At 43.4% G+C, this 21,647-nt stretch overlaps 2 protein-coding genes across 2 annotated transcripts in view; one reads left to right on the top strand and one right to left on the bottom strand.

Moving 5' to 3' along the window:
* col4a2 (collagen, type IV, alpha 2) overlaps window positions 1-618 on the bottom strand; it is a 63,047-nt gene extending 62,429 nt beyond the window's left edge. The window contains exons 1-2 of the mRNA XM_037109777.1: window positions 415-618; window positions 76-181 (exon numbers count right to left, since the gene is read on the bottom strand). Coding sequence (XP_036965672.1) covers window positions 76-125 — 50 coding nt within the window. The 5' untranslated portion in view covers window positions 126-181; window positions 415-618. The remainder of the gene's footprint in view (window positions 1-75; window positions 182-414) is intronic.
* A 101-nt stretch (window positions 619-719) lies between these two features.
* col4a1 (collagen, type IV, alpha 1) overlaps window positions 720-21,647 on the top strand; it is a 41,381-nt gene continuing 20,453 nt past the window's right edge. The window contains exon 1 of the mRNA XM_037109778.1: window positions 720-957. Coding sequence (XP_036965673.1) covers window positions 883-957 — 75 coding nt within the window. The 5' untranslated portion in view covers window positions 720-882. The remainder of the gene's footprint in view (window positions 958-21,647) is intronic.

Genomic DNA, 21,647 nt, shown 5'->3' on the forward strand with positions numbered 1-21,647 from the left:
AGAGCGTTAATGCTGATCCCTCAGCCCCGCACTGTGCTGATGCTGAGCCGTGAAATGCGCTCATGCGGTCCTTACCTCAGACTGCTCAGTCTTGTGTCGTGTTGTCCTTGCATGGTCCCGCTCATGCCTACTCAAAACTTCAGAGCCACTCCACTGGTCCTCTACTGCATGACTGCCCGACCTGAGGCACAGCAAGATCCCCCCCCAACGTCAGTGATCACTGTCCACACCAGTTTAAACATTTAACCCTCCCGATTTGTGTTTGAAGAGAACTACAACTTTACGAACGTTGCTGTGTTTTGTAATTCTTTCAATCTTTGAGAACCTCTCTCTTAACAGTTTCAAATGACCAGTCGCCCTTCGTTAAATACATGTCGTTAAATTGTAATCCCATTGATAAAACACGTTACTTACAGTCACCTCAGGCTCGCACGCGCTGTGTCGGATGAAGGAACTAGTTGTCGCGCGGGGGGGAAAGAGACGCGCGGGTTCCCGTGCTGAAAAAGTTCCACGACCGGACACCTGTGGCACAAAAAACCCCCTCAGATATCTCACAAAAACACACCAAAGTGTGCCGAGTTGTCCCTCTCCTTACCGAGAAAAGTCAAAGTGTTTGTATGAGCGGGGTTGAGCCCGTTTGCAATGGGCGAGGGTGGTCGTTTTTGGGGAGGGGGGTGTGGTTGCGCACCAACAACACCGAGTTGCATTGATCACCTCCTCATATCGTCTCGGACAAAGATGCGGCCAAACGTGCTGCCCGCGCTCCGCAGATAAAACCACCGCTAAACGCACGAAGAGAGCGGACGAGGAGCGAACCAACAGGTGGTTCCTTGTTTTTTTTTTTCGTTGCGGGGCACCGTGTTTCCAGAGCGCACCGCCACGATGCTGTTACCGCCAGGCGCACTGCTGCTGCTGCTGGCGGCTCTCTACTCCAGCGTAGACCTGACGGGGGCTGAGGTAAGCGTCTGTAACTGTCCGGGACGCTTAAAGAAGTAACTTTAACGCAAACTTGTATCGACGTTAAGTTAACGTGCTTTACCTTCTAACGGTGCAGCTGAGGGGGGGACTTGCCTCTTAAAACATGATGTCTGTAGTCTGCGTGCACACCAACTCTTCCTCTGTGACAAATTTAACTCTGTTAACTGTGTTCATCCATTATTCCATTAAAGAGACACATTTCAGTCTTTGGGTGTCACGGACGCACACCATTTATGACCAGATTTCAGTATTTCTCGGCTCTGTTGTGTTTTGTGTGTGTGTGTGTGTGTGTGTGCGTGCGTGTGTGTATTGTTACATACTCCGTCAAACTTCTCTGAATACTGTGACTTGTATCTAGTCCCAGTCCAGCCTTCTCCACCTCTGCTGGAGAGGAGAGGGAGAGAGGGTGGGGCAGAGTGCCCACAGTAGCTTAAGTGTGTGTGTGTGTGTGTGTGTGTGTGTGTGAGTGTGAGTGTGAGTGAGCAGTATAGGCAGTTCACCATTGGTGTGTTTTGATCTAGTCTAGTTAATTTTTTCACGAATGTGCCTCTTTAGTCAAACTTGTTGCGGTGTCCAGCCATAGAACAGATATCATTTTTTCATAATATGAATACAGAAACGCAAGTCATGCTTAACTAATGCAAGACTCATGATTTGATGTTTGGATTAATATGATGTATCATGAACTGCAGTTGGGCACCTTCCTGATCTGGTCAAGACGGCTTTATGTTCCAGTCGACAGATTGTCTTCTGTTAGCTGTGTTTCTGTTGGTGAAAGTGGTCCAATACTAATTATTTGATATGATATATAAGAGTCTTCATGGAGGAAATGTCAGAACAAGCTGTTTTTTTTTTATTATTGTCAAGGTCAATACTGATTGAACTTAACTCTTAAGTTAACAATAAAAAGCATTGTTTCAGGATTCACGTGAAACATGTTTCGAAATCTTTAAAGTGCTAAATGTAAGAAATGTTGTTTCAAATTTTTTACTACAATTATCAGCAGTCCAAAGCTCTTCTTGTTGTCAACACCAACACTTAACCGCTATCTGCATGACTGATTGAGCTAACTCACTGACAGCAGCTACAGTTAGCAGCAGTTAGCTGTTGCTCTGATAATATGCTGCCTCCAATTTGAATTTCACAGATAGTCAATTCTTACATGTTGCACCTTTAATTTAAATGTGCTATTTAAGAATTTTTGTTTGCAAAACACACAAAAATTCAAACCAAATTTGCAACTAAAATTATTAACTGAATATGAAGAAATAACAGTTTTGGCATTATGTCAAAGACATCTATGTACTGGGTTTCAGAGATATCTGGTGAAGTTAGCATGCTAACCAGCTAGCCCTTAGCTTCTTTGAAAACTCAAGAGGTGATAGTCTGATCGTACACAACATCAACACGTACCCCGGTCCTCCAAGCTCTCAGTCTAAGTCTGCTAATACTACCGCTTTCTAACTGAGCTTCCTAAATGAGCTAGCCAATAGTTCCTCTGGGGAGTCCCCTCTTTGTTTGTTTGAGTATGAATTTCACAAGTGGCCAATTCTTACGTACCGTAAGTTTAAGGAATCAAAATAAATGTATTGAACATTTAAAAAAACTTCATTTTGAACTGTCACCTGAGGTAAGTGTAACTAACTAGCTAAACCAGCTGTGATTTCATCCAAATGAACTTCTCCTCAGAGAGACAGAACTGCTGTCATTTCTCTAAATTGTATCTGTGCAGTTCACTGTGTGGAAATCACTGGAAATCAGAGCTGAGGATTGGCGTAACTCACAGTGGTAATATATGGCACTGTTTTCATGAAGCCAGCCTTTTGCTCAGTTGACTGTCATCAGGGCTAATGTTTGACACATGTGATTTCCCCAGCCAGAGTAGGTGGTATTTCACTATAAGATGGAATTGGCCTTTTTTTGGGAACTTTTCCAGATCCAGTTTCCTTGTGCAGAAGTTCATAACCCATGAAGGAGTTAAATGGGAAACAGCAGTGGAGGAGAAAATCTGCTGCTTTATGTCTCCCCTGAGAACTGAAACGGCTTAGAGTCTTGCTGCTCTTTATGTTCCTGTATGTTGAGATCCATCTTCACTCTACGGTGGCCCTGAAGGTCTAAACAGAGCAACATTTCCAAAAACACAACACTTTCGGAAACACAACCTGTTTTCTGAAATGTTGCTGTGATTAGACCCCTCAGGGCTGCTGTTTCACTAGACTGTTTGTTCAATTTCACATAACTACAGCGGTCACTTTCTGCTGAAAAGCTTGTCAGATGTAGTGCGTTACACAGAAGTGTTGGTGGATTTCTCAACAGAAACATCGATCACACAGCGATCCAGATGAAGGTGAGGACACATTGGTGGACTGTGCCAAGTGTTAAGATGAGGGCAGGCTAGGAATCAGTTAGAATTATTGCACAATGGAGCGACGTGTGATGCTTCAGTGTGAATAACAGCTCCCCAAGAGAGACCGGGGTTATCATGAGAGGAGCTTCTCCATCTTCCGGTGTGTTTTTAAGGATACATTTTCAGTTGCCAGCTATTGTCATGGAGCAACAGGAAAGTCATAATTTTGGGAGAAATGATTCAGGTTAGTGATTTCAAGAATTACATGTGAGCCACAAGTTAATAAATCAGAGCTTCTTCCCATTGCTTGGCTCAGTTAAACCTAAGTCATGCATGCATCTATTCTCCTGCTTGTTGCGACTTGGACTTTCCCTTGGTGTTTAATCAACAAACCAATCATTGCTCACTTTATTATTCACAATAACATGCATCATTCCTTTAACACTGAACTGTGATTCTGGGACCTGTGTAGGATAGAAGCGATTGATGACATATCAGGTTAAACAAGGCAACAGGGGTAGCGTGTATCCACTGCCTGCCTGCATTAAGAAGCACAAACACTGGACTGACATCATGCATCTGGACGGAGGAGGTGTATATCTGGCTGAACATCTTGTCACTGATTAGATGACGCCAATGAAATTGGAGTCATTCAACTCTCTGGGTTTATTGTTGTATATTTTCCCATCAACCCTTGGGAGGTCCACAACGAATGTACCCGTCATCCAAACGGTGACGCATGTACACTAAGTTGAAATGCAGCAACCTTCATGAATGTGGAAAGAAATCATTGTGTGTCCACAAGGTGCTTCGGTGTGTTTATCTCTTGTTTGTGTCCACATACATGATGTTGAAGTATCAGAGCCTCCTGTTTGGTCTTCTTCACAATCACTCATGATAAACTGAGGCCAGGAGTGTATATATATCATAAACAATTCACAGTCAACCACAAATGAATGCACACACACAACTGTGATAACCCTGAGCCTGATGTGGGTCAGATTAACTTTGGAAAACCAGTAATGAAGAGATAATGTAAGGTCTTTAGATTACATACAGCTTCTTCTGAAACTACAACACCCTTGACACAAGTTTTAAAACTTTTTTTCCCCCAAGACCAAGTCGAATTGGTGGAGTTTAAGCACGAAGCAGCAAGCTGATATTTAGATCTGTGCAGACCTTTGCTCCCTTTTAGTTCACTGCATCATCTGATCCCGAGTGAATTGGCTCACTGTTTGTATTATATCAACAGAACAGAGTTTGTCTCCCTTGGCGGTCATATAATCTGGTCAGAATGAGTCATTAGTAGCTCCTGGAGGAGGAGGAGGAGGAGGAGGAGGAGGAAGGGCAGATTAGCAGATTCTTGGAGTGAGAATTTGTGTGTGGGATGTTGGATGGATGGAGGGATTGGGAAAGGTTGAAGCTGGTGGGAACGACACGCTTCTCAGCATCCCTGCTCGTAGCTTGGCAAAGTTGTTTCCAGGACGGGGTGAACCCCGGGGAGGATGAACATGGAGGAAGCAGCAGTGAGAGCCGTTAATCCTCGTCCAGCCTGAGGAATGTGTGCATACCGTCTAGAATCATTATCAAGACATGATCTGCTGCTCGAGGTGCAGACAGGACTGCTTGTAGTTTGGTTTGGGTCTGATCCTGTAGACCTACCTCCCGCCCATCGCCCCCCCACAGAGACAACAGCTGACCCTGGTACTGTGACAGGCCACCAGCCGAGCAGTGCACCCCGGGAAGGCACAACCTATCTGACCCCTGTCCCCCCCAGCGTTGTAAAAATGCCTACATTTGGAAGAGTTGTGATTGTGTTCATGTCCCCGTATTTTGACAGGCGTGTCTGGGTGGCAAGGATAATTCTCGCCTGACCTTGATACTCATACAGTGTGGCAGGTATGCCCCATTTTCCTGGGGGTGTGTGTGTGTTTCACTGTGTGTGTTCCCTGTATGTGTCAAGTGAGGAGAGGATTAAACAGTGGTTAAGCAAGGCAAAGCCCTTTTTCAATTCCCTGTGGTCCGAGCATCATCTAGAGAGCATTTACACTGTTTCACAGCTGCACTTTTACTCTCGACACGTAAACCGCCGCTTTTGTCCCACGCTAATATTTTGTGCACATGAACAACCTCGAGACCAGCTTGTGTTATCCTCGAGATCAGTTACTTCCCCGAGGTGCGTTGTTACGGTGAAAGTGCTGTTTAGCTGTTTAACTGTGAAATTGGTGAGTCATAAATGTCATTTGCGGTTTGGACGGAGGATGGTGTAATGGATACATGTGTCTGAAAGGGACGTGGGAGTCGGAGAGTGATGGAGCGATGGAGGCTGCAGGAGTACAGGAATGTGGGTCAGAGCCAGAGATGATACCCCGTGACAAATCTTTTGGTCTCACTATCTGGTCCCTTGACCTGCGCCTCCAACTGCTGCCGCCAAATCATCCAACTGATGGAGGATAATAAAGACAGTGATGACGGTGTCAGTAAATTTATGACATTCTGTTTTGTTTTTTGCATCAGTCCACATGGGACGAAGTGTGAAGTTTTGGGAGTCTCTTCCTTCGGCTGTTCTCTCTGTCAGTTCTTGGCCTAAAAAAGCTTCAGTCTTAGTGTCCTGCTCTAGATGCAAAATACAGGTGCAAGACAAGAGGATGGTGTTTAGCTGAGGTAGGATGCAAATGTCTGACCGCTTTATTATAACCTTTGAAGACAATGCAGACAACATTCTGGTCTGTGGCTGCTCCGTGTTTGTGTTACCTTACAGGACAGTGCAGTTCAGGGTTTGGGTGAGTCTGCTCATGATCTTACAACATGACTCTGGGAGACTCTGTGCAAGTCTTGGTTTAAGTTCAAACCGTGTTAGAAGCTCCTTACACAGAGTTGAACAAGACAATCATTGTAACCCGTCAAACACTGTGAAATTATAGATTCACCTTCATAATAATATTCTAAGGCAAAGGAGAGATTTTTATTCAGTGCCTTTCTACAAGCTTTATTAAAAATGATTTTTCTCCATAAACTGTTACCAATGTGACCTTTAAGTTGTCTTTGCACACATCTTTGCAGATGAATTCATCTGTGGAGGTTCCTGAGCATCTCACACAGCAAATCCATGAACCCTCTCTTGCTTGTGTGTATGTGTGTGTGCTTGTAAAAATACTCATACCAATGGCAACACTTGCTGGTTATGCACTATTTCTACTTTTTTCATTAGTGTCTCCCTGGTCCCTCTTATATAAATAACCATGTGAAGATGGACCTTCAGATTAAACTCACAGTGTTTATCTGCATGACACATTTGCCTTTTAAGCCATTAACTTGCTTCTCATGCAGTGGAAGACATGCTTCAAACAAGATCTCTTTCTCAGACACAAAAAGACAATTTGTTCTTATAGAGATCCAAGTTAAGACAAGGTAAAGATCAAACCTGAGGTGGCTCACATGAAAAGCTGCTGTGTGATACCACCCTGCAGAGCTGAGTGTTCCTGGGCTGTAATAACATCAGCAGATTAGCAGGCAGTGTTTGTGCTTTGACAATTAAAGTTCACAGGTTGAGAAAAGCAAACCCTGGAGTGAAACAACTGTCCATGGATGAAGTTTTTGGTTTTAAAATCAGTAGATATGTGACACTCAAGCTTTAGCGTTTTTCCTGTCAGGGCAAAAAACTGCTTCACTTTTTCCTTTGTAGTGAGACCAAGACCAGCAGATTTGTTTACAGCGTGGCAGAATTGCATTCTTGTGTTTTTTTTGGGGGGGGGGGGGGGTTTTATGGGGTTGTAAAAGGTTCTCACCTCACCTTCAATCTAGCCTACAATCATAATTCAGTCAGAGAGCTAAAGAAACGTTGAGTGTTTGAGGCAAGAACAAGACAAGAAAAAGAAAAGAAGACACTTGAGATGAAGTGAGGTCATGAGTTGAGACCTGACACAGTTGGACAGGTTCATGGGGCACAAGCAGGTGGACCCTTTCGTTTCCTTTATGAAAACCATCCCCCGATCCCACTTCACCCTCTTGTGAGACACAGAATTGAGTCTAGCTGAACCATCTCTGGCCTTACAAGACATAACTACAACCATGGGAGGTTGTGGTGATAGACAATTCAGTTATATTGTGTAATTGTCTGATGTGGTCTTCCACATCACCTTTTCAAGTTAACACCCTGAACATTGCACTCTTCTTCCTGCTTCTGTTCATTTTTAAAGTCCCAGCAGTGTATTTCTAGCATGTAGATGATTCCTCCTTTTGTTTTGGACAGTCCATTTCCCAGCAACTCAAACATCTTGACATGCCTTATTTTTATTTGCAAACCTACCAATGTTCTATTGAACTCTACATTGTTGATGAGACATTGGTTTTCTCTGTCAACAACTGAATTTTTCTTTTATTTTCTAAGATATTTTTGGGGGGGTTATTTTTCTTCCAGCCAAACTTTGAAACTATGCCCACTCCTCATATCACCTTCAGTAAACATCCACCGTTCCTTTGTTTGAGAACCAGAGTTGAATTCCCAGCTGAGAATTGACCTTTTAGTTGTGTTAATCAGGGCTGGATATCAAACCTCAATAACACTTGAGTACTGACTGAAATGTGTCCAAAACATTGTGCGTTGAAGTTTGCGTCATAGGCTGACATTGTATTGCTGTTTCCTGATCAAAAATAGCAAAAATGTATCATTTCAGACTGTGATTTATGTAAGTAACATTCATAATATAATTATACTTTCCCTTTAATTTAAAGATGCAATATCTCAGAATTTGTCGAATCCACACTCCAAACCAGCAGGGAGCAGTATATCACCAGAGTAACTAATAACTGGTACAAACTGTAGCTGTCATTCGCTAGTCAGCTCAGTTAGCCATGCAGGTAGCGGTCCGGACTGGGAGCCCGGAGCAGCTTTGGACTTCAGGGACCTGGGCTAGCTAGTTAGCAACCTCAGTTAATGTCTTTGCAACAATGCGCAGATGTCATGTAGTGCAAACTTTTCATTCTTCACAGTCTGCAGATAACTATAGTTTATTTTGAGATATTTAAAATTAAATTCTGACATACTGCACCATTAATGCCCTATTTGTTATTGATTTATTTTCCATGTGCACTGATTTTGTAAAAGGGTTACTAAGGACCCAATGAACAAACAAATAAAACTGAGTTAGACATGGCAGATTGAGCCAGGATGAATACCGGCGAGCTGCTGTGGAGACACTTAAGACCACATGATATTACAGATGACACAGCCACATGCTTCATATTTGTCCCATTTAAAGTTAACTGATTAATGCTCTTGCCAGAATAAGGCACGTGTGTTCTGAGCATTAGGTGGATGAGGACATTTCTTATTTCTGTTAGCTGGACATGACAATGATGTCTGAAGTGGTTTGATTTGTTGTTTAACTCTGTCTGTGCCTTATACCTCACACACATGATCCCTGCACACTCTTCTCTCCTGATCTTAGCTGAGCTACAGTTACTCTGTATGTTTACCAGGCAAGGCCGTACTGGCACTAAATTCACACAGGAGTAAGGTCTGATAGAAAAAGCAGATCATGAGTCAGATCCGACTGTAATTCAGAGGACCTGGGAGCGCCTGTACATCCATACCTCGAGCTTTTGAAGCTCCTTCCTGGAGGAACAGATGCTTTATCCATCTCCCCCTGAGTTTATGTTGCTGCTCGCGGTTTTGCTCCGTCGACTCACGGGACAATGAGAATTGTTCATTTATGTAGCTGTTATTCTACTGAAGTATGCCAGAAAAAAAGGGTCAATCTGATAACATTGAGACGGAAGTAGGCTGAGATGGTCACATGGCTCAGTTCACATCAGTAGAAGAGGAGATATGCTAATCTTTCAATGCATAGTTGAGTCTGGGGACAGATTAAGTAGTTCTTGACTGATACGAGAGCAGATCTGTTGTCAGGACTCGGCATCTCAAAGGCCTCAGGGCGTGGACATCTTGATGTTACAGTCTCCATATGTTCAAATGGCGGTGACGCAAGGGTGATGTAAGAGATAAGGCCTGATGTGGCATAAGTAGGACAATAGAGAGCAGCCCTTGTTATCATCTAAAGTGTGTGGTATGGTAATGGGGCTAATGACCTCCATTATCATTAGTTTGTTGCAGACGTGAAGTGGAGGGATAAAGGCCATCCCCCTCTGGTGCTCTGAGATCCCCTCACTTTCTCACACTTACTCTTACTCCCGTTACCGCCTTGATAAAGTATCATATTAAACCTTATGTGTCTCTGATGTCAGCGATAATTTTATGAGGGGGTAATTTCCTCATCGGGGACCAACATCAATGTATGTGCGGGGCACGCAAGAGTGAAAAAACCTTTGTTAAAAAGGATGTGAAAGAGAGCTTACATGCACACATGCACTTCCTGTACATGTATACTCCCTGATGGACGCATTGTGTCTCCCTTAGAAACAGTGATGGTAATGCGTCTGCTTTGTAAGAATGACTAACTCAAATGCCAGATGCGCCAATGTAACACGTGTGTTTTTTGAGAGAGCAAGAGACTTGTATTTCAGCTTTTGTTTTAAGCCCAGCTAGCGGCACGACTCTCGGGATGGCAATGTTGGTCGATTAGTCGGTCCAGATTGCAATATCTCAACAGCTACTGCTGTGAGAGTTTTACAGACATTTGTGTTCCCCAGAGGGTGAATTTGGTGTTTGTACTACCAGTAGGTCAAAGTTGTAACTTCCCATTATCTACTGGTCAGATTGGGGCAGAACAATTATAGACACTCATGGTCCCTAGAGGATGAACCCTACTAACTGTGGTGACCCTCTGACTTTTCCTCTTGGGCCACTATGAGGTGGTTACTTGTGGTTTTGAAAGAAAAGTCTCAACAAGTATTCGATGGATTGCCATGAACTTACATTGTTACCAAAACTAGACAAATGTGCTCTGGTGGATACATCTGTTGCCTGGGTGAAGTAACATCAAACCTTGATCTCTCCCACGTATGTACTGCTGCACTGCCCCCATGACTACCGGGTATGTTGCTCTGTTGGTATGTACCTGAAACTTCTAGAAACCGTGCAGAAATAAAGACAAAATGAACGCCAAATACCAACAGAAGGCTCAGCCTGTATCCATATGTGTATCTAACATTGAGCATAAATGAACCTTTAGTCTTGACATTATTAGACCCTCATAATGAATTGTAACAATGTTTATGACTGAAAACTTGCAAAATGAATACATTTCCATTGACCTCAAGTCGATCTTTGTGTTTAGTCCTAATTAACAGGGTTATGTTTACTTTGACTGTAGACTCTTTGGTAACATGACTTCCTTTACTGCTTTTTCATTAAATTTAATGAAGAATGCAGAGGAAAACAATTGGGAAAAGTAGCAGGTATGGGAATGGTCCGGGCTGGTAGAAAGTCACAGAGGTCATTCCTTGTCCTCACGTGCTGACGCTATTCCCAGATACCAGAGCACTCTTGAGGGAGACTGGAGGCTGACCCAACCCTTTCTTGCCTTTGTGAGCATAAAAGGCAAGGAAGAGGCCTTCCTCCTTAGAGAAAGAATGGCTTCCTAAATCCCACATCCTGTGGCACAGTGCTGCACATTCACAGAGCAGCAGCAGGCAGAGCTGAAGAAGTCAGCGCTCTGCGGATGCTCACGTGAACTCAACTGGGCCTTTCTCAGGGAATACAAACGCCTTGATAAAGTCATAGTTGCTTTCTCTGCCCCCGTCTCTCTGCTTCCACCACTAACTGACCTTTTTCTCCATCTGACCCCTTTCATACCAGATAAGTTAGTTGCAGATTACTGATTCTTTAGCTCTCAAGCACAGGCATCCAAAACTGATGCAGCTGCAAGCATGCATGAAAAAGAAGTGATGAGGCAGAACACTTTCAATTTGATGTTTGTGTGTATCAGCACTTGGACTGATTCTGTTCCTGAAGGATTGTAGAGGAATGTTTTTGTGTCTTTTTTTTTTCTGCGTGGAACAATAATCGCTAATGTGTGGGCACATGAACAGAGGCCTGCACACAAACCAAAAATCCTGTCTCTCCCACGGTACTGGGACAACACAAGTGTAGCAAGATAAATCTCACAGTTAGCTTGCTGGATTTCTGACTTCTCAGACTTCAGACTGAGGGAGACACAACATCTCCGGCATTTGAACAGCAACACTTTTCTGTTATCTTCAAGAAAGAGCCAGCTAGAGGGCAAGGCCGAATTCAGCTGCTTTGTGTGTGTGTGCTTGTGCAGTAGTTGAAGGAGGAAAGTCCCTCTAAAGGCCTGAAGATTAGTGGCAGCCTTGCTTAATTTGTTAAAAGGATAACGCTTCATTCACATGCACATGAACACTCACTGACTGAGGAACAGCCGAGTTATCAAGATGACCCTTATTTTGAAAGCTCTGCTTGAATGTCTAAATCCCCTCTAATGGCCTGGACAGAGGCTACAGGTCAACAGGATGAGGCTGTGAGGGTCATGTGACTGGTCAAGATGGATGAGCTGATAAAGAGGGGTCAGGGACCCTTGTGATCCAAGGCGGGAATATTGTATAGGATCTGAAGGAGCATTAACCTGCTGTTGAGCCGTTGTCACTTGATCTTTTTTTTGAGTTGTTTGGTCTATAAAATGTGACAAAATGGCAAATAATGTCCATCACTGTCTCCCAGGGCCCAATATAACATCCTCAAATGTCAAATATTTAGCTTGAGAAGTTAGAATCAGAGAATTTGTACTTTATTTTCTTAAAAAATGAGTCAAACTGATTAATCGATTACAAAAACCAGTTGGCAAATACTTCAATAGTTGACAACTAATTGATACATTTGTTTGAAGGTAACAAACTAGTCGAGCTTCCTGGCTCTTTAGCTTCAGTTTAATCTTTTCTCCGGTATCAGGACTTTCATGTCTCTTGTTTCTGAACATGTACAGTGAGTGATCAACAGAGAAAAGGGGCCTGGAGTCTTTCCACCATCTGGATTTAAGCCACTAGTAATTGAAGATCAGCCAGTTCCAGGGTTTTCATCCAGTACAAGTGCACACACACACACACACACACACACACACACACACACACACACACACACACACACACACACACGCACACACACACACACACACACACACACACACACACATACAGCCCTGTGCCGACCAGCAGAGGCCTGAGAAATCGTCTAAAACAATTTTCCCATTTGTTGAGTTAATTTTGCATGTGAGAATTCCCAGTCAGACTGTTGACATGGCCGGTGCTGTTTCTGCTGAAGAGGACTGTTCAGTGTTCCCGCTCCATTTCGCATGTCTGCTGACATGTTCAGCAACTACTGCGGTCCCAGAGGATGAGCTCTGTTTGCGGTCCTATCCACAGTCAGTCATGTTTGACTTTTCACTGAATTATAGAAGATTTGAGCTCATGTTAGCTCTCTGTGCATGATGCTGACAAGCGGCTGGATACATGTGATGTTTCTTTCAGTTGGGATGCAGTTTTCTTAAATTTGACACCACTTAAAGCTGTTCCGCTCTTCTGGCCCTTAATTTGATGACAGGCAACATTAACTTGGTCACGCTTGATCATGCACGAGCAAACTGGCGACTGACTGCTGTGTTTGTTCACCTTGCTCATTAACTTTTGTGTGTGTGTGAGTGTGTCACTTGGCATAAGCATTTCATGTATTTCCTTAGAAAGTTAGCTTTTCCCATGGGCTTCTTTAAGTTTTATGTTGTTTCTTTCTCTCTGTGTTTACATATCTTGGCTGTGTGCGTTTCTGCATGCACATATTCCTTCATGATCACTTTTGTGCAGATGTGATGTGTGTGTGTGTGTGTGTGTGTGTGTGTGTGTTTGTGTGTGTTTGTGTGTGAGCAGCCCTCTCTCTGCAAATGCATCTGCTTTTCGTTACAGAAGCCCTGAATTATTTCTGTTGTGCAGATGAAAACTTGCGGCCTGCAGCCAGGACAGGACATGTTTTACATTAAGTTGGTCTCACTGAATATGCCCTACAGGACTCCTTAAATCAAGGAAACAGAAAACATAGCCCTGTTTTATTGCAGAATGTACACATAATATGTCTCTTGGTGCAGGACTCTCAACTTGACCTGATTTCCCTCACAGTAATGTCCTGTTACCACTGTGTGTGTCTATCATTAGTTATGCTAAATGAGATATGACATTATCTCTTTTAGACATTTTGGTGGGCAAATGTGTTGATATGCTTTCTTGCTGAGAATTAGTCAAGAAGTTCAATACTACTCCCAGATTAGATACGAGAGCCCTTGCTAGTTTAGCTTAGCACAAAGTCTGGAATTAACAATTAGCAAGAAGGACCACATACATATGAATTCGTCACATGCAGCATTTCACAAAGTTTACACAAAGTTTTCTCCTAACACAACCCCCCCCAACATTTTATAATGGAGTCTGGATAATTTCATCTCCTTGCTGTAGTGTAAAATGTTCTCAGAATTTTGTAACAAGTATTGAATGTAAGTTATTTTGTTCATTCAAATTATTACAAAAAAAAACCATGAATGAATGTTGTGCATCACTCACAATGACCAGTGAACAGACGGACCCCTCAGTCACCCGACTGTGACTGACCTCCTGGATCCCTGGCTAACTCTCAGCAAGGACAAATAAACTGTTCTTCCTAATATGCTGAACCATCCCTTTAATGTTTTCGAGTACATTCAAGTTAATTCATCAATTCAAGTTAATTAAAGTCAATTTCGGTGGAATGTCCTTAGATATGATTATTGATAAATGAATGCATCAAAAAGCCACTTCAGCTAAATGTTCTGCTCTATTATAGTTTGATTTAAGACTACATTTCTCCACTAACTTCACCCAGTTCCTTTCTGCACATTACTCAGATATTAAATGCTGCTCCCATACATGAATTTCATGCTCTGAAAACAAGAGAACATGAAATACGTCCAGAGGATCTCGCTACAGGTGCAGCTAACATAAAAAATGGTTGCGTTTACGTGAAAGCTATCTTGGCATTTAGAGAAAATGCCTTTTCACATCACACCATTCCAGTGGGTGCACGTGCCGCTCACCCTCGCACACAGGCACACACACATCTGTGCTGTTTACAGAGCGCATTGCACCAGGAGCCTTGTCTTCCAAGTATGGCAGTCAGACAGAAAAATTCCCCTCCTCCACTTCTATTCTCTCAACCCAGCCTCTCAGTACCAGAGAAGGCTAGGAATGTCAGAGCAGCCCAGTTCAACCAAGCACAGTCTGAAACAGTCCTCCTCCGCTCATCTTTTTATTATTTTATAGGGTTTTTTTCTGTTTGTCTCACCCTCTCTTGTGCTTTCAGCCGAGGGCTACTTCGGGAGCAGCATGGTTGTGGTTGGCAGCATCTGTGAACTTATTGACCGTGAAGAAAAACCCACAAATAAACCCTCAAAACCACAAAAATGCTGCGTGGCGATGTCATAGTTTACATGACATTAGACTCGGCTGAGTGGTGGCATCGGTACAACGAGTATCGGCGTGTGTTTTCTAGTGTTTTGTTGCTGCTAGATATATGAAAAGGTACTGTGTTGCCTACATTGCAGTAACTGTCTCATTTAGTGCTGCTTAATGATCCCAGCTGCCAAGTGAAATCCTTCCGACATTTATGGAGTAAAACTATCCTGATTGTCCCCATATGGAGGCCGTGATCTGTGGCTTAACGCCATGAGCATGTGATGTGCGGGTTAAACATATTAGAGCCAACTAAAGGAGCACAGGAGCTCGTAAGCTCACTTTAACGCGCTGAAAGAAAAAGTATGTGCCGTGTAACTCGACCGGTTGTTTCAGCAGGACTCACCAAGTCCACAGAAGGAGCCAGATGTTTACGTGAAAGTGCATGGATACGTTCCATTTAGCAATGTTGCACAATATTTACTGTTGGGACACAAAGCCCGAATCTCCTCGGATGTCATTAAGAGCAATTAACTCAGCCAACATGAAGTCAACCCAAACAGCCAGACGCCCAAAACGCAGAACAAGATGTAAACGGGTGATGCAACAATATGGCTAACTTGTGCATGTCTCCTCATATAAATAGGCTGGTGTTGGAGTGGTGCAGAAGCAAGACAGTTTTTAGAAAAAACAACTGCCACAGTTTGTGGAACAACGCTTCACCAGCTAGTCGCTAATTTTCTTTGTCAGCTGTTTGGTGCTGGGCGTGTAGCTCACAGTGGTTTATTTCAGAGCTTTATTTCAGCACCAACACTTGTTCTCTCGGGGTTCACACCAGGCTGTTGTTCAGCCGCCAGTGTACTACATCAGAACTGCTTGTCAGATGGTCAAATAGTTTTTGAAACCAACAACTAAAGCTGTCAATTTTCACCATCGTCCCAAATGACATGTCACAGTTCCTGGTACAATAGGACCATTGTGGTGTAACAGGAACACTTTCATGTTTGGTTAAGTTATCAGTAAGGAAGGCGATTCAGGAGAAAGATAGTTAATGGTTGAGTCTCATTCACAGGTTGTCATTTGTGTTAGAGATTAGGGCTGAAAACTGACCCAAATCATCAATATCTGACAACACTGAGAACATACTTTTCCAGAATCACTTTTCTACAATTAGAACTACTTCTCTTTCAAGGAATGGTGCAATTTTTACAAGTGAGTGCAGAAATGACAATAGAATATAACAATAAAACCAAAATACTAATCTGGAATCATTTCAACTAAATGGTCTACGTATTGAATAGCTTGATTTTATAAGATGCATAAAAGCTCAACAAAACCCTAGAATATAGAGTCTTACAACTGAGTCAGTAAAGTTGTCTGTCGGTTTTCCCCCTCAGTGAAACCCGTATCCATGTGGAAGGAAGGCAAGAAGATAAACCGAGGGTCAATTCTCCAGTCAAGTCTTTTTCTCTGGCTCCAGAGTTTTTTTCCCCATTACTGGGCCCAGAGAACTTACGTTTTGTTTTATGAAAACAATAACAGAAACAAAAAGTCTTCCGCAGCACTGTCTGTTTCCTGATAAGAGCAGCCAGAACTTGAGTGCAGCTCAGGAAGTCAGCTTCATATCTTTACATTAGGTCATTTCAACAGTCTCTTAACTTTGGGTCCTGATTACTGTGTGTGTGTGTGTGTGTGTGTGTGTGTGTGTGTGTGTGTGTGTGTGTGTGTGTGTGTGTGTGTGTGTGTGTGTATGTGCACGTGTGTGTGTGCGCGTGTGTGTGTGTGTGTGTGTGTGTGTGTGTGTGTGTGTGTGTGTGTGTGTGTGTGTGTGTGTGTGATTTTAGGTTGTTGATCCTGAGTGATAGGTTTACTCTTAATCCAGTTCATTCAGTAGTAAGCACCATAATTGCAATGACCCCACTGAATCTCATGACTCATGTCTGATAGCCAGATAGATTATGTTATTAGGTTGTCTGAACATCAGGTTTGTGTCTAATTGGACTGTATGTGTGCAGAATATGAGCACAAATATGTAAAGTAGAAGGATGTGAAATTACAAATCCTCCCACACTTCAGTCCTCAGCACCTCTAGGACTCCCCCCTGGGGGACTGTGGGATACATCAGCAGTGCAGTGGGAGGTTATGGCAGGAATGTTCCGGGAATGTGATGTCGTTTTAAGAAAAGTCTGTAGATGACATTGACCAGATGTTTGTGTGATCTTCAGTTTCCCCTAACATGGCTGGAAAGACAGTGAAATACGTACAGCTGTTGCAAATGTATGAATGTGGAGCGCTCCATCGTTGTGAACATTTCTGCCCCCGTGTGGTGAGAGTCTGTACTGGTGTAATACTGTTGAAACCTGTGTGGGAAATGAGAGCAGGAGGCTCTTTTGATGAAAAGACTGTAATTGTTTCACATGAGATGAGTGTGAAGAGTTTAGGAAACATTAAGTGCTCTTGCCATCTTTGGAGGTTGGCTGTAATGCATGAGAAGTGGATTTGCCCACTTTGGCAAAAACAACAGAGACACTGAGTCATACAGCCAGTAAACTGGAGGACAAACTCAAAACATTACTTCACAGGCGCCAAAGAAAGGAACACTATATGGGGAAAATCCAGTTGCCCTTTCTTTATGTGTTAGCACAAAATGTCGTTAAGATGCCTCAAGTCTGTTTCATGAGAACCTCGTGGTCAGGAATGCAGTTAGATTCTCTTGGGTTAAGACATCGTACTGTACTGATTAGCTGTGGAAAGGTTATGAAATCCTTTTTCCAGAAGGCTTCAGAGAGTGTAATATATTTAAGATTTCAACATTAACACGGTCCAGAAATGTACTGTGAGTAATGGGATCCAAGCAACAGCTGCAGAAAAGACGATCGATGTTCTGGAGCCTTTAATTGTATCACAGGATCTTCCTCAGCAGTTGTCACTGTATTGTAAGTGTTCATACGTAAATCTGTATCCAACTAAATCTGTTGACGAAGATATGTGACAAGATCCAAAGCACCTTGTCAGCTGGTTCCCAAGATCAAACTCTCTAAATTCTGATGCTCACTTTGAAAGCCCCTAAAATCAAAAGGACGTATTTCCCCTCTTACCTGTTGAGCCATTTTTTCCATCTAGATTGTATTGTTCTGAGTTATATAGTTTTGGAGATATCAGTTATATAGATGTCTGCCTTCCTTCCAACACGATGAAACCAGATGGTGCTTGGCGTGTGGTGCTCAAAGTGCCAAAAAAATATGTTTGACAAACTCAACAGAAAATGCCTCTTTCCAGAAACCGTGACCCAGTAACTTAAGCTGAACCACAGACCTCGTCGTGAGCACGTAGGAAGCATTTTCTTTAAGCATCGCTGCACAGAAGGAAGCGTGTGTCTACTCTTCCATGAGTAGATGCACGCTTTCCTCTGCCAGGTGATGTGGTGTAGCTCAGATGAGAGAAAATAGTTCCTCACACCAAAATAGACATGGGCGTGGTTGAAAAGTCATTATAGTGCTCTGATAAAAAGGAAATTTGAACATCAACAATTCAGTGACAGTGGGCCAGACTCAGATTGTGTGATTGAAAGCCTCAGAAGAACTACTAATGGACCTTGTGGTAAGTCTGTTTTTGTAGTTAGAGTATTATATATCATTTATTTCTGTTTGGTAAGGTTACCAGAGGAACAGTAAACTATAAATTGAAATCTGTGAAACTTTATAATGCTCCATCCATGCAAGCTGTTCTGTGACAGTTGTTCTTGCCTCAGCCGAAATGGTATTTGATGGTATCTCATTAGGATCCAGTTATGCAACAGCTCTATACACTCAGCCTTGGTTTACATTAAGAGTGTTAGGTTTAAGCCATCCCTTGCTGGCCGAGGCCTCTAATCTTGAGAGCAAACATTACTCATCACTTCCTCTCTCCTGGGCTCATCTCAGCGCTGGACTTGTGTATTCAGTGATGTCAGATGTATCAAGCAAGTGTTGTTGAAGCGTCAGACCTTCTGGCACGAGCCGTGAACTGATGTAACCTCCAGCACCTCTGACACTGAAGTCCAGGCCTGTGAACGTGCCTCTGTGTGCCTCACTGATCAAACTCGGCCCGTCCTCCTCTTCTGTTGGGATTTTCTATCATCTTTCTCAGATTCTGTCAAAGCAAACTCTTAGGCCTTGTGTTTCCCCTGCCAGCTCTGGCCTCAGTAAACAATCACAAACACACTGTCATACACCCACAATTATGATAAGGCACTGTTTTGCGCAGCGCCCAGTGAAGGTAAACACTCTGCCAGGGCACTTCACATTGATTTTTCGCAGTTCGGAGATATCCAGGCCTGCCATGCAGACTCGGGAATGACATAAACACTGAGAGGCACGTGAGGCGGCAGAGGTTTACTGGATCTGATACAGAGCTCGGTGACTCACCAGCTTCTGTATATTCACGGTGGACGTCAACACTCATCACCACAGCGAGTCCCAGGCTTCTGCTCCGTCTGTTTACTCTGTGAAAGATCACGCTGTCTGGGCAGGGTAACGCCATCTTCATCTCCACATTTTCTCAAAATCAGACCCTCAAGCACGTGCAGACCCTAGACTGTGCTGGTAGTCTGTAAGAATACTCCATCACATGCCAAGATACAGGATATAAAATACAACTGTATATTTTGAGTGGGTGAGGAGCCACTCTGCTATTCTATTGTGTTCTATTGTGTCTGTTAGGGATGCAAAAAAAGGATTAGTGACACATTTTTGACTGGTGGGGGACTTAAAGAAAGTAAATGTATTTTGTTAAGTTCCTCTGCCGTCTGTACTTTCTTCTTACCTGGAGCTTGTGTGTAAACTCAGTGAGGCCATCATCCACCTTTCAACTCCATGATGTATGTATGTATATAATGGTTTCCTGACTTGTGGTATAGATGAGCCCAAACCCTGATCATCTGATATACCCAAGTAGCCGTATGATAAGGTCCTCCTAAGATCCCTTATTTCATCCGCTCTATGGCTGCAAGACTCATTAGCAAGAAGCTCTTTTTGTGTAGATGTCAGCCGGGTCTTTGTGCCCTGTCTCCCATCTGGTGTTTGGGTTCATGATGAGGCATGACGGACGTAGAAAGGAAAACAAACAGGAGAAATCAAAGAAAACTTTGATCTACCTGCAGATTACCTCGCTGTGTTCGGAGATCCGGCGGCAGACATCACACACACAAGCACACACAGTGTCCTCAGCACCGTCATGCACTACAACAGGCAGGAATGTGTGCTCAGCTAAAGAGGACGCAGACAATTTGAGACAAAGAGCAACAGGTGAACGAGGGCACTATTCAAGCCGTACTTAACCAGGCTGCTGTGATTTACTTGAGAGGGCGCTGACAATATACAAGCGTGTTCCCTCACTGCATTAGTGTGCCTTAACTCCCTCTGTGAAGTGTCCAAAAAAACCCCACGTTAATCTGGCGCTACGAGCTCTTATTGCTGTGAGCCAGCAGGTTAACCATAATTAAACACACATGTGCTCCATTCTGAGAGTCAATATTCCTTTTTCCCTCTGTTTGTCTTATGAAACTAATCTGATCTGGAGCAGGTGTTCCTCGGGTTTTTCATGTGGCATAGCAGAAATGAATCCTGGGGGAAAAAAGAAAAACAATTAGTGGAGAGGTGAGACGGCATGAGGTAGAGGTGTTTGAGACAGAGGTAATGGGAAATGGGATATTGTAGCAGGCCACACGTGTAATATACTGCGAATAGAAGAGAACAAGTGCACTCCAAGAAGGTGGGGGCAGTCGAAAGCCAAAGGTCTTGAGGGTGAAGTCTGTTTCCCGTGGTTTCCCATGGTTTAAGAGCTACATATTGGCTGAGTTATCAGGTAGGCCGGAGAGGATTGCGTGTAAGAAAGAAGACATGGAGTATGTTTTAAGACTTGGACAGGATATTGACTTATAGAAAACATAGAATTAAGAATGACTTATGTATGAGATGTCAGGTTTAGACCGTTGGGAAGATGGATGGTGATGGTGGTGATAGAGTCTTTTATTTGCTGTGTGTGTGTGTGTGTGTGTGTGTGTGTGTGTGTGTGTGTGTGTGTGTGTGTGTGTGTGTGTGCATGTGAGAAGAGACAGCGAAAACTATTTGTGGGTAGTGTAGCTGTGCACTATCTGCCCAGGGCCTGCACAGCCCCTCCATAGCCCTGACAGACTCTTGGCTGGACGCCTTGCACGTGAGTCTAGGAACAGCTGGATGATAGGGGGAAAAGGAGGAGAGGAGAGGAGCAATGGAAAAGAAAGCCAAGGCAGTGCAGGCCAGTTCCCAGGCTCCGGCCTCTGGAGACCCAAGGGGAGAGGAAGCAGGGTGGGGTGGGGATGGCTGAGAACAGCTGCATTGATGTCCTTCTGCCTGCGTGTAGTTCTAAGAAGCTAATCAGTAGCATCCCATATGGGTTAAAAGTAGCCTTTGTTTAGTGTAAACACATTAATCAATACAATTAAAGCTGCTATAGTTGCTATAGCGGCTCTAAGAATGTAGTAAAAATTCATTTAATGAGGAAGTGTGTGTGAATCTGGTCACTTAAAAAACTGGCAGAGAATAATCACCACAGTCCGCAGTTGTCTTCAGCTTTACGGAGGCTTGTTAACATCTTTCAGCTCAGCAGCTGTTTTCAGAGTTGGTGGGGACCAAAAACAGAGCTAAAAGTAGAGTGAATATTGCGCTTGGACCGTGTGTGCTGGATGTGTAAATAAGTAACTATTTGCTTCAAGTGTGCCGTATGAACTTTACAGTCCAGTGAATAGGTTTTAATGGCCTCGAGTGGCGAGGTTGCAGATTGCAACCAACTTGTCATCCTTCCCAAAGGTGGCCGCTAAAAAAAATAAATATATAGATAATATAAGAATGGTACTTCGTTGAGCCAGCATTTTGTTTGTCCATTCTGGGCTACAGTACGAACATGGCAGTGTAATATA

Source organism: Acanthopagrus latus, chromosome 9 (assembly GCF_904848185.1).
Source record: "Acanthopagrus latus isolate v.2019 chromosome 9, fAcaLat1.1, whole genome shotgun sequence".
NCBI classification, from domain to species: domain Eukaryota; kingdom Metazoa; phylum Chordata; class Actinopteri; order Spariformes; family Sparidae; genus Acanthopagrus; species Acanthopagrus latus.